This window comes from Pleurodeles waltl, chromosome 3_1 (assembly GCF_031143425.1).
Source record: "Pleurodeles waltl isolate 20211129_DDA chromosome 3_1, aPleWal1.hap1.20221129, whole genome shotgun sequence".
NCBI classification, from domain to species: domain Eukaryota; kingdom Metazoa; phylum Chordata; class Amphibia; order Caudata; family Salamandridae; genus Pleurodeles; species Pleurodeles waltl.
This window is the reverse complement of record NC_090440.1, coordinates 1,029,457,832-1,029,470,585: the sequence shown is the minus strand read 5'-3', so window position 1 is coordinate 1,029,470,585 and position 12,754 is coordinate 1,029,457,832. Positions and strand designations below refer to the sequence as shown.

The 12,754-nt window shown below is 44.2% G+C and overlaps 1 protein-coding gene across 2 annotated transcripts in view; it reads left to right on the top strand.

Moving 5' to 3' along the window:
- The window catches only part of SNX4 (sorting nexin 4), a 454,378-nt gene that overhangs the window by 206,415 nt on the left and 235,209 nt on the right, over positions 1 to 12,754 (top strand). For both annotated transcript variants that reach the window (XM_069224290.1, XM_069224289.1), the window contains one exon: positions 10,630 to 10,702. In XM_069224290.1, coding sequence (XP_069080391.1) covers positions 10,630 to 10,702 — 73 coding nt within the window. The remainder of the gene's footprint in view (positions 1 to 10,629; positions 10,703 to 12,754) is intronic.

Here is a 12,754-nt window from a genome sequence, read left to right as displayed (position 1 = left end):
TGACTGGAAATTGTTAGGACTTCCTCGGGGACACTTGCCTATCCAAGCTGTCAGGCGAGACACTTTATACTATGCCTGTTATACCAGTGATAAACAATATCATCAAAAGCTAAAGCGCACCCAATGCAGCTCCCCAACTTTAGCACCCAGTATCTAGGGGAGGGCACCCCAGCATACCCTCTTGATTCAACTATACCGTAAAACAGGGCCCAGCAGTAACAGGACACCAGGAGCTGGAATGAAGTTCACCGCTGCAGGCAGCAGCACCACTGTCAAAACCATCCCATTAGAATGTGCTCACTCTCAGACCCTGTTTAAGGTGCCACAGGGTAGAAGCACTTTTGGACTGCAGCCATTGGGGTTCTGGATCGCTTGCCACTTGGTGTCATCGGGTTCGTTCTGCTTGGCTCTGCAAACTGGACTGAGTACAATCCCTTCCACTCTTTAATCTACGGTGAGAGAGAGCGATTGAGTAGTTACAGGCTTCTCGGGGAGGTAATGTGGGGCAGATGAGCTCAGCACTCAAACAGCAAATAGACACAATAACTTCAGTGTCTACCCCAATACTTGTCTTTCAAGAAAAATAAAGTACTTTCAGTCACATAGGAGTAGTAAATACTACACAATCCATCATAGAATACAGGGCTGTAACCCCTTTACGATCCTCCCTTTTGGCGCTACACCCAACTAGTCTCAGTAGCCTCTCCAGGGTTACCCCATTTAGGACGGTACCCCTCTAGTAATGAGGTAAACAAATTAATCAGGCATAGGTGCAGACTTAGTTCCCCTTAGTTCACTTTTTTCTCCATTCGTACCCCCTGGTCTTGTAGTAGGTATATGATAGTTGTTTCCTAAATTCTTCATAACTCGCTGGGGCCTCCCCTGCACTTCTGTGAAAGGCCTATGACGAAAGAAGATAGTCCAAGGCTGCCTGGTGAGCCAGAAGTGGGCTACCTCTCTTTCTTAGTGCCCACCCAGTGTAGTCCTGCAGCACAGGTGGCCCCCCATGCAGGCATGAAGTTGGCTGCTGCATTTTCTTCAGGTTGCAAGTAAGTTACAGACCCTACCTTGTGAACATAGCTACTTGCAACCATTATTGGGCCGATGGCAGTTGCAACCTAATCAGGCCAGTGGATGATCACAGCAGATGCAGTGCTGACCGGGCCAATGGCAGAGGTACTTGAATCAGTTCACTCCGTAAACCAGTTGTGAGAGACCAAGGAGATACTCTTGCATAATTGTTTATTCTTTGCTTTCATGCAGTAAGCGTTCTCAGGACGTCCGTTAATCCCTGGGAGATGCTGGCCCTCTCTGACCTTGGACAGCCTCTCCTTCTACAGGGCCAGACAGACTCCCTTACATCTCTCAACATTGACAGGCTTCTAAGTACTCCAGGCAGATTCTCAGATTCTCCAGCAAAAAATGCAAGTGAGATCCTGTTCTGGGAGGCTTCAGCTGTGTGAAAGGGGCTGTTTGCCGCTAATGTTTCAGAGCTCTGCAAGCAGAATCAAGCTCAACTCCATCAGCACTTGACCGTCAGTGCTAGTGATGGCGAGCACTTGCAGGCCTCTCAGAGAGGTTCATAGCTAGCACTCACAGGGAGGCTAGTGTGGGTATATGACAAGCTCAGCACTATGGAGACATCCAATATCCTATTCTCAAGACCAGTGATTATCTTTCTAAAAGTTCTCAGTCGCTTGTGCAGACCAACTGTCCTTTAGATGAGTATGTCCCCTCTCCATCTCCCTACACATTTCCACTCTCTTGCGATTGGGGAACCTTGGTGTGGGTCTTAAACACAGATGTAGTGTTTTCCTCCCCTCTTCTAGGCACGACCATGTACTCGGTGCGTCAGTCTGTTGTCTCACCAATTATGATTCCACAGTAGGTCTCAAATAGTTCTCACTGTGATTCAGTCTGTGGCTTACTCTCAAGATGAGACAGTATGTCAGCCACAGCGGGGCCAGTTGTCTGCTCCGGTCATTGGAGCAGCCAGGGCTTCGTGGCAGAGTCCGGGGAGTGGCAACAGGAGTACAGCCTTTATCAGGTGGGTGAATTTCTTCTGGACACATAGTGAGTCAGCCGGAAGCTGGGTGCGTATGGTTTTGTCAAGGCTTCCTCCACTTGATTGGTAGGTTAGTGGATCAGCTAGGCAAACCTCATGGGTATAAGGTGGCAATGCAGTGTGCCTTTAGTCCCAGGTCTGGGTGGGGACAGTTAGTCCATTTCTAGGATCTTTGCAATGCAGCAGAATAGTCGAGTCGAGCACACTTCTGGTCAGACCACCAGGCAGCTGCACAGTCATTCAGGCACACAGTGGTCAAGTGCCTGGAGTCAACAGCTTCACTTACATCGCCATAGTGCGCTCATGCACACATTGAGCAAGTGTTTTGGGGCTAGCCAGGCTCTATAGGTGTCCTGGTTGTGACCAGGACACCCACAGAAAATAAATAAAAGCATCAAGAAGTACTTAAATAAATGACCAGCCGGAGCAGCTTGATAGTTAGTCACTGCTCCTAGAAAGCAGTGCTCTATAATGCCTTAATACATATATTTTGGTGCTGGTGGTGCCCCAGATCTAGGCAGGGGCACCACCAGCATTTGTAAGTGTGTGTTGGGGGGGGGGGGGGGAGGGGGTAGCTGCAGTTAGTGCTGCAGCACCCCACATGTACCTTTAAAAAAAAAAAAAAAGGTTTCCTAGGGTCTATAGGATATGACCCCAGGAAACATTATTGGTATTTTAAGCATTCCCAGAGCTGTAGCTTTTGCTCTTAGACTTGGGGACACAGAGAGCCCTTGTGGTTGGTTCTATTATATGGCCTGAGAAGTGTGGTGGGGGGAAACCAACACGCTTAATGCTTTTTTAAAATTTTATTTTACTGTAAATGCTTTGTCTGCTGACAAAACCAATAGGCTTACATTTTATATATTGACAGTAACTTCTATTTTTAAAAAAAACAAAGTTGCTAAAAAAAAAAATAAGAAAAAGGAAAGGCCGAAGTGAGTTATAGTAAATAATTGTAATCATATCTAACTTTAAATTTAATAAAATAACACCTTAAACTCACTGAGAAAACTAATGGTAAAAAATGATGTTATAGTTAGGTGAAAATGTCAGTTATAGCATACCATTTTAAACTAACAAAACCACAGAAGTTCAACATTTATAGTCATCTCAAACAACTATATTTTGTGCCCTAAACTAACTATAGCTCGGGCCCTCGCCATGCACTGCTGTTTACCTCACATATTACATCACTCATGAATTATTCTGTGACACCATTCATAAAATCACTGCAACATCTGAAATTACATCATTGATGACAACACTGTGCACAGCTGTTTTCTCCATGTTTCTTTCTTTCTTGTAAAGGATTTTTTAGGAGTCCATCTGAAGGAGTCCTTTTCAGCAGGAGTCTACAGAGACCTTTCGTAAGAAGAGAACATGTTTAATACAAGAGAAACCTCAATATCACTACCATCTCTAAGACTATTCCTGCTTGGATATTAAAATTACTAGTCTTCTTAAGAAAGCAGTTAAAACGAAGTCAGCTTAATAGCAAGAAAAGGAATCTGTCGTTTAACGCATGATCAACACTTGCTCGTATCACTCTAAAAATGGAAAAAATTCTGTTAATGACAGAATTCTAATTTTTTTTTCACTAAACTGTACTCCACTCTAAGGTTCAGTATGGCCAATAGTTACTGATTCTATGAGATCTAATGTTATAGGTTGTCAGGGGTGTGGAATTTAATAAAATATCTACTTATCCATGGGACGGGTTGCTTTATAAATGTTCCTGTCCTAAAAAAAAAATCGACTTGTCCTTTGGTGTCATATAGTGCAGCAACAAATTATCACAGCAGTTTCTTTATAAAAGACCTCTGATAATAGCCTCTCTGATAATTCCAGGGCTAAAATCATAGTATGGCTTTAATACTAGCAATTTCCTCATTTTGCCACCTTTCTGCAGATCTTCATACTGGGGCTGACAGTAGGGTAGCAGTAAGCAATAATTCCAAGATTAGAATGCCCTTTTGAGTCTGTACAAACCTACTAACTTACATGTTTGGAAATGTATTCCTGACAACGGCAGAATTAAAGCTTCTTCCCTGGTTGGTGGACAAAGTGGTTGTTGGAGGGAAAGTGAACTTGTAAACACTCAACAGGCCACAAGTCGCAAGTAAATCTACACATGTATTTTTGCTCGTACTAAAATATAGTTCACAAAAATTTTCTAGGAGTACAATTTTCTGGTCTACTTTTGTAAATTCTTGTGAGTTCATGAAGTATATTAATCTGCACCAATGCAAAGGCATAGACCATGAGTGCACTTTTGTAACTTTCTTTAAGAATTGGGCCCCTAATTTGGTCTGGCGTTAACCAAGACCTTTTGTTTTAATCTAAATTCTATCTCTCTCCCTCTCTATCCTTCTATCGGCTGACTTCACTCTGGGTGACAGCCATCTGCTCATGCCCAAGGAGCATATTGGGACACAAAGTAATTTTGTTCAGTGCCAGGAACTACTGTGTTATTGTGTGCCTTTTGAGACCCAAAAATATATTTGCTGTTTGCCAGTGTTTGTTATAATAGTGAGGGCTAAGCAGCTCCCGCAACAATAAAGTTTTACAAAAGCCATGTCGAAACAAGATACACATTAACAAAACCAAAAGACTGACCACCAATGTTGGACCTATTGGCTTTTCCAACGCCTGTTTATTATTATGTTTTCCATAATCTTGTTGACACTGGTTACACTGATTTTTCATTATGAATATTTTTTGGAAATACTAGAGTGCATCAATACATTTTATTAAATGATGCTTCAAAGAAATGGTACCTGAAATTTCACAGTAGTTTAGCAAATTTTTTTTTTCGTAGTTGCATGTTTTTTCATTTCATTTTGAAAGCTAAGAATCATCAGTCTTGCTTTCAAGCTTTTGCACATACTTGCATTTCATCAGAGAGTATTCTGGGAGCATTATATATAGTCTCCCATTGTTAAATTTAGCAAAAGTGTACCCTTTTTTTTTTTTTTTTACTGGATCCTTGGTCAGTAGTGCAGTACGAGCTTACAACATTTATTTAGAGTGCTCAGTCTAATAATAAAGGCTTTCCATTAATTAACCTTGAATACAAGTTTAAACAGCAGTAACATATGGACACACATATTACCTCAACTGTAGAGGATTCCCTTCCTAGCTCCGAAATTTGGTACTGTAACCTGGCAGCCAAAGGGCTTGTGCTGCAGGGGGTTTGGCCTACTTGTCCCAAGGACAAAGTAAACATGAAATATTGTTGTCCTTGACCTCAAACAATATGTTGTGGATGTCGGGCTATAGGAGTTCCACACCCCTAAGTTGGGCCCGATGCACTGCCATTCTAGCAAATGTTTAATTTTAGGCAGGATTGAGCAGTGCCATCCCTAGGGGTGTGAAAACTGCGTGGTCGCACAGGGCCAGTGTTATAAATGGGGTCTCTAGTTGGCAGTCAGTTTACACCCTCTCCAAGTAGGGATCCGGAGTGCGGCATCAGCAGGCATCCGTTCGGGAGGTCGATGCATGGGTCGTCGGGCCCTTCAAGTCACACATGTTGCAGATCGAACCCAGGGCTGATGACGAAGTCAGGAGCGCTGGCGGGAATGGTGTTAGGGCTGCGGTGCCAAGCTGGGTGATGCGATGTGCGGTGTCCACAGGTCACTATGCAGGCAGAGGCTCGGTAACCGCATCAGTGAGACCAGGGCTGCAATGCAAAGGGGGACTATGCGACGTGCGGTGCCCACAGGTCATGGTGCAGGCTGCAGCTTGATGATGGCATCCTGTGGCGTCAGTGAGATCAGGGCTGCAGTGTGAAGCGGGGTGGTGCGGTGTCTCCAGGTCGCAGTGCAGGTAGCCTTGTTGTCGTTGCCGAAGCGCTGTCATCGGTAGGCCGAAGGTGGCAGTATGACGTGGGGTGGGCTCTGTGAGGCACCCATGGGTCGCTGTGCAGACAGGGGCATCTGTTAATGATGTTGGAGTTTATGGCACTGGCTTCGGTTGACTGGGGCTGCAGTAGGGACGATGCTTTGTGTACCTCACAAGCGGTGTCCTCAGGCCATGGTGCAGGCAGCGGCGTCAGTGTCAGCGTAGAGCATCGTCATCAAGGATACCAAGGCTGCAGTGTGAGCAAGACAATATGTAGCGTGGAGCCCAGTGGTCATGGTGGGCTGTGTGACTGTGTCAGATGGCAGCGGCGGTGAGACTGGGGTTGCAGGGCACGGCTCCATGCGTTGTCGTCAGGTTACGGTGCAGGCAGCGGTGTCATTAACGGCATTGTTGTGGTTTTTCATCTGTTGCAGCACAAACGCACAGTTCCCAGTGCTGTAGGCAGATGAATGTGAAGTCTTTGATATCCCTGAGACTTCCAACAGGAGGCAAGCTCTGCTTCAAGTCCTTGGAGAAACTTCACAAGCAGGACACACAGCAAAATCAGTCCAGTCTTTGTCCACTTTAAGGCAGAAGCAGCAACTGCAGGTCAACCCAGCAAAGCACACACAGCAAAGGAGCAGTACTCTTCCAGCTCTTCTCCTTGGCAGAGGTTCCTCTTGATCCAGAAGTGGTTCTAAAAGTCTGTGGTTTTTGGGTCCACTACTTATACTCATTTCTGCCTTTGAAGTAGGCAAACTTCAAAGGTAAGTCTCTATTGTTCACAAGATCCTGCCTTGCCAAGGCCTGGCCTCAGACACTCCAGGCACTTGGAGACTGCATTGTGTGAGGACAGACACAGCTCTTTCAGGTGCAGGTGTCAGCTCCTCCCTCCGCACTGTATCCCAGGAGACTCATCAGGATATGCAGGACATACCTCAGCTCCCTTTCTGTCACTGTCTAGAGGGAATTCACAAACAGCCCAACTGTCAGTCTGACCCAGAGGTGGATTCCACAGACAGGCAGAGGCACAGAATGGTTAAGCAAGAAAGTGCCCACTTTCAAAAAGTGCCATTTTCAAATAGGCAATCTGAAAACCAATTATACCAAAAGATGCATTTTTAAATTGTGATTTCAGAGACCCCAAACTCCAGAACTTCATCTGCTCCTAATGGGAAACTGCACTTAAAAGATATTTAAAGGCAGTCCCCATGTTAACCTGTATGAAAGATATGCTTTGCAATAGTGAAAAATGAATTTGGCAGTATTTCACTATCAGGACATGTAAAGCACACCAGTATACGTCCTATCTTTTAAATACACCCTGCCGATGGGGCTACCTAAGGCCTACCTTAGAGGTGACTTGCGTGTAGTAAAATGGAAGGTTTGGGCCTGGCAAGTGGGTGCACTTGCCAGGTTGAATTGGCAGTTTAAAACTGTAAACACAGACAATGCAGCGGCTGGTCTGAGACATGTTTACACGGCTACTCATGTGGGTGGCACAATCAGTGGTGCAAGCCCACTAGTAGCATTTGATTCATGGGCCCTGGGCACCTCTGGTGCATTTTACTAGGGACTTACCAGTAGATCAAATATGCTAATCATGGATAAACCAATCACCAGTACAATTTACACAGGGAACACTTGTTCTTTAGCCCTGATGAGCAGTGGTAATGTGCGCAGAGACACTAAACCAGCAAACACAGAGTCCAGCATACCATAAAAACAGGAGGCAAAAAGACAGGGGGAAACATTCCAAAAGATGCCAGGTCTAACAGCCCGCAACCTAGGGTGCCCTAAAAATGTCTCCGAAAATTTCACAGAAATTTGCCATTGACATCAGTGTGTCTGCCCCTCAGCGCCGGCGCTCTCGTCGGCTAGCACTCTCAGTTGAAGAAGGGCTTGACGAAGTTGGCTATTGAGGCAACAAAAGAACAATGGGGCGGAAGGGAGTGTGTGCGCCTCAGAAACCCTGTAAACTAACACATCCCACAGAAAGCAGAAAGCTTTTCATGGCTTCTGTAAACACTGGCTATGCCACTGCTAGCTCTGAGATCGCAGAAGAGTAGCAGGTAACGTAAGGGAACAGTGCCTCTGTGGATTACTGTCTGAACATGCACTGTGTGTAACCTCATTGTAGGAATTGCTGCAATACAGGAAGGGTGGCAGCCTCTCCTTCATTGGCTTGTGTGATTTTTCAAACGTGCACAGCAGGGGAAAAAAAAGCAGCTGTTTGAGCTGTACATTGGCTATTGTGCCCTGCCACGTGGCAGAGCAATTTATGAACACATTTCTCCATTCAGACTCAGTAAGTACATTTCCCCATTATTTGTAACGTGAAAAGTTCAAGCAACTTGTTTTAACGTGGGGCAGGGATGACGGAGATCTTTTGTTTTAACTTGTAGCTTTTGGTGTTGCCCATTTTAAAGCACAGGCTGCGAGTGGTCAGCTGTTTTCCACCTTAGATTAAATCCTTCTCAAAGTTGAAAATGATTAAGAATTACTTGTGCTCTTTAATGGCCCAGGACAGCCTGACCTGAACATTAAGTTGGACGAACTCTTGACTACAGTGAATTAATAAAGAATTTGCAGGATAGAAAGAAAGGAAAGTTCCCTTTTTTTTAAGAAGTAGCATTATTTATTATTCTATTACAGGTGCACTTGTATAGTTAAATATTACTTGTTGTACTTATTAACAATATACTGAAATAAAATGATTAGCAATGAAAAACAATTTGACTTACATCATCAGGGGGAAGGGGCCCGTACAGGATACTCTTCACAGGGCTTGAAATATCCTAAGGTCGGCACTACAGTGAGCTCTTTCTGTTAGGCCTTTTCATCATATTCTACCACGTTTATCCATATTTGAAAGCCTAGTGTCTTTTGACTGTTAGTGATATGTATGCAGTTGGGCTTTAGGCCTAACACACGGGGCTTCAGGAGAAGGCTTTGCGTTTTCAGGTCACTTTTGTCTTTCCTTTAGCCTTTTGCATATGTGTGTGTTTATATTCAGGAACATGCTCGAGCTGCTGATGTCAAAAACTCGAAGGTTACAATAGAAGGCGTTGATTGTTATTTTGGTAGGGTGTGTTGGATGGACAGTGGGCCCTTTCACCCTAATAGTTTTGCGAGGCAGTGTCTGTACTTTGCTCACTGACTCAGTCAGTGCAAGTAGGTCAACTTGTATGAGGCCTTTGAGTCGAAGGTTTGAATCTCTACATGGGCCTACTAAGCCACACATCATTCCAAAGGCAATATATTGCTTGGCATTAAATTGGTAAGGAGAATACCTGTTATTTCTGGTGTTAATAAATTGCAAAATTGTAGAGACAACTGCTGTACAAACAAGCATTTGCAATACAATGGGTCTCGCCAGTGCTTAATTTGTAAATAAAAAAGTGCCTATGCCCAAAGCCCTCCTCTTAAACACGCAGCTGCTGCAATTAAATGTGAGGGAACGGAACACTGAGGTAGCGTAATCCTGAAGCCTTGTCGGGCCTCTTTAATCTATTTACAGCTACTTCCTGTCCCCTCCGCTCACTCTTGTAGCTTTCTGCTTTCTCGCTTTGTGAAGCTTTTTCTTGTTTCTCTTCCCCCTCTTTCCCATATGTGTCTTTTGCTTGCAGTAAATGCCTGAGGGAGAAAAATAAGTACCGTACCTCAAAAGTAAGTGCTGGTGCTCCGCACGTGAAAGAACAAGCACAAATTAAGCACTAGGTCTCGCATTTGCTCAAGTTAGAACTATTGTAAACTACTAGCTGGACTTTTCTTGCCACATAAACTGAAAATTAAAACAGTTTCACATAAGCGAGTCGATTCACAGCGTCACGGCCGCCATGAGCATCAGCATGAAGAGGCACACAAAAGGAAAAAGAAGTTCGCTGGCAGTCAAACGTATTGGCAGAAGTGCAATTAGCCATGTAATATGGGAATGCCAAGGCAGTAACAAAACCTCCCTAGGGAGGGATAAAAGTAAACCATTTACCAATGTCATCAAAGCATTTTTGAGGGGCAAGCCCACGAATAAGTAGTAGTGACGGGCGTGAGGTGGACGTTGTTAAAAGCCCAGATGCATACCAACACGTCGGAAAAGTGTTCGACCTAAAAAGGGAGTGTCATTACGTGATGCGCGCGGTCTTCCCCAGACTTGCGCAGATCGGTGACACTGACCGCCAGACGTTCTTTGAAATAAAATTGCATACTATGGACCTCAGATGTTGTTCGAAATTAACTCAGAACTCTGTAAATCATTGTCCGAAATATCCCCCAGCCATTTTCTTGTAAATTATACAGTTATACCCAGAACACAAAATAAACTTGTGCTTTTGACGATTTAAATAATCCTAATTTCTGGAAAAATCCGTGAAGGGTTAATGTAGGTAAACGTTAAGTCTCCAAGCGTTCACAGAACTCTAATTAAAACCCAATATTTACTTCCGAAAAATGCAACCCATTGTTAACCTATTTGACCTCTCTGAAGAGCGAGGTTCAGTGTTTAATGTTTTTGGTGCAGTGCAAATAAGCATTTCAGAGAACCGAATGTAAATATAGTCTCACGGTTGGGTTCTGGCCTCAGTTCTGTAGAAACCATGAAGTACTCTGTTTAGACGTTTAAGTTAAACGTCCTGTCGCCAACTGTTGTGCTGTGATTATTTCACAGAATTTGTTATGCTTTTTTTTCTATGATTGTTAAAGAGGTTCTATCTGTTCTGTGTCCCCAGGAGATTTTCTGAACTCAAACATTACAGCGATGAACTGCAGTCTGTCATATCACACCTTCTGCGAGTCCGAGCTGTAAGTATTTCCCATGTGTGGTGTTCTGACAAAGTACAGTTATAGCCAGCAGTGGTGCCGTCTGCGTGCAAGGGCCCTTATTTGGAAAGATAACGCTGTTTGCATAACATCTGGGCCATTGTCACAGGCGTGGGGGAGCTGTTGAGAATGACGTCATTTGGTTCTGTAGCCAAAGCTGCTCCTTTTCCTTGGCGTTGAGAGTATGGCTGAATATTAAAAAAATTAGAGAAAAGCCTACTAAAGGACCGGCTTGCAAAATTCATTTATTTCATACTTTTATCCCTTAGCACTGGGTACTCCCATTCATTACGTTTCACCACTGGAGGTTGTATGTGCATTTCACAGCATTTATTTAGTTATTGTAACTGTTTATTAGCAGGGACTTAATGGACTGGGAAGCACAAACAGCCCCCATTTCGTACGATCATTGGCAAAGCCAATAGGCCTTGCCTAAACGAGAGCTTTTGACTTTAGCAAAGTTTTTTAGCCATGTTGAACCAGTGTGGCTGGTGTTAAACATGGCTAAAGGTTTGTGGGGTGGAGTGAGACTTATTGGAGTGGAGTAGATTGCGATAGAGTGGAGTCGGGTAGATTAGAGTGGGGTAGAGTTGGTAGTTTGGAATGTTGTAGATTCGAGTATCGGAGTTTGGTAGAATAGCATGGTACCGTGAAGTGAGGTAGTTTGGAGTGTGGTAAATTGAGGTGGATTATAGTAGATTGGTGTGAGTGTGGTGGATTGGGGTGGAGTAGATTAGGCTAGATTGGGGTGGAGTAGATTAGGCTAGATTGGGGGCGATTGGGTTGGAGTAGATTTGAGTAGATAAGAATAAAGTAGATTGGGGTAGATTAGAGTGAGGTAAATTGAGGTAGATTAGAGTAAGGTAAATTGAGGTAGATTAGAGTGACATAGATTACAGTAGGGTAAATTGGGTTGGATGAGATTGGGGTTGATTAGAGTGAAGTAGATTGGGATAGATTAGAGTGAAGTAGATTGGGATAGATTAGAGTGAAGTAGATTGGGATAGATTAGAGTGAAGTAGATTGGGATAGATTAGAGTGAAGTAGATTGGGATAGATTAAAGTGAGGTAGATTGGGATAGATTAAAGTGAGGTAGATTGGGGTAGATTTGAGTGAGGTAGATTGCAGTGTGTTAGATTGGGGTTGTGTGTAGTCGGCTATATTGGGGTAGATTAAAGTGGAATAGGGTAGATTGGGGAAGAGTTGGGTGGATTGGGGTAGATTAGAGTGGGGTGGGGTAGATTGGGTGGATTATAGTAGGGTAGAATGGAGTAGGAGTGAAGTGGGGGTAGTTTGAGGTAGACTAGATTGGAATGGGGTTGAGTAGGGTAGATGGGGTAGAGTGGAGTAGATTTGGGTGAAATGGAGAAGAGTGTAGGGTGGTAGTTTGGGGTGGAGTGTGGTGGATTGGGATGTGGTGGATTGAATTGGGGCGGATTATTGTAAGGTAGATTGGAGTGGGGAAGATTATGGTAGCATAGGTTGGAGTGGGGTAGATAATGGTAGTGTAGGTTGGAGTGGGGTAGATTGGGTGGATTATGGTAGGGTATTTTGGAGTGGGGTATATTGAGTGGATTATGGTAGGGTAGTTTGGAGTGGGGTAGATTGGGTGATTTATGGTGGGGTAAATTGGAGTGGGGTGATTGGGGTACAGTGGGTTGGGGTAGATTTGAGTGGGTTGGGGCAGATTGGAGAGGGGTGGATTGCTGGTGTAGATAAGGTGTAAGTTAGTTTGGGGTGGAATGGGTAGGGTAGATTGGAGTGGGGTGGAATGGGTTGGGTTGGACTGGGGTGAGTTTGATTTGAGTAGCTTGGAGTAGGGCGGAGTGGAGTAGATTAGTGGATTGGTGTGTGGTAGATTGGAGTAGAGTGTAGTGGTAAGGATTGGATAGGGTTTCTTTGGAAGAGAGACCCCGACATTTGACTTCTGTCTTTGAAAGCACAGCACATGTGACAATAACAAGATTTAAGGCCTGTTAGCAGAAAGTGAGTTTGTGTAAGAATACACTAATCAAAGTTTGGGCATTGGGAGT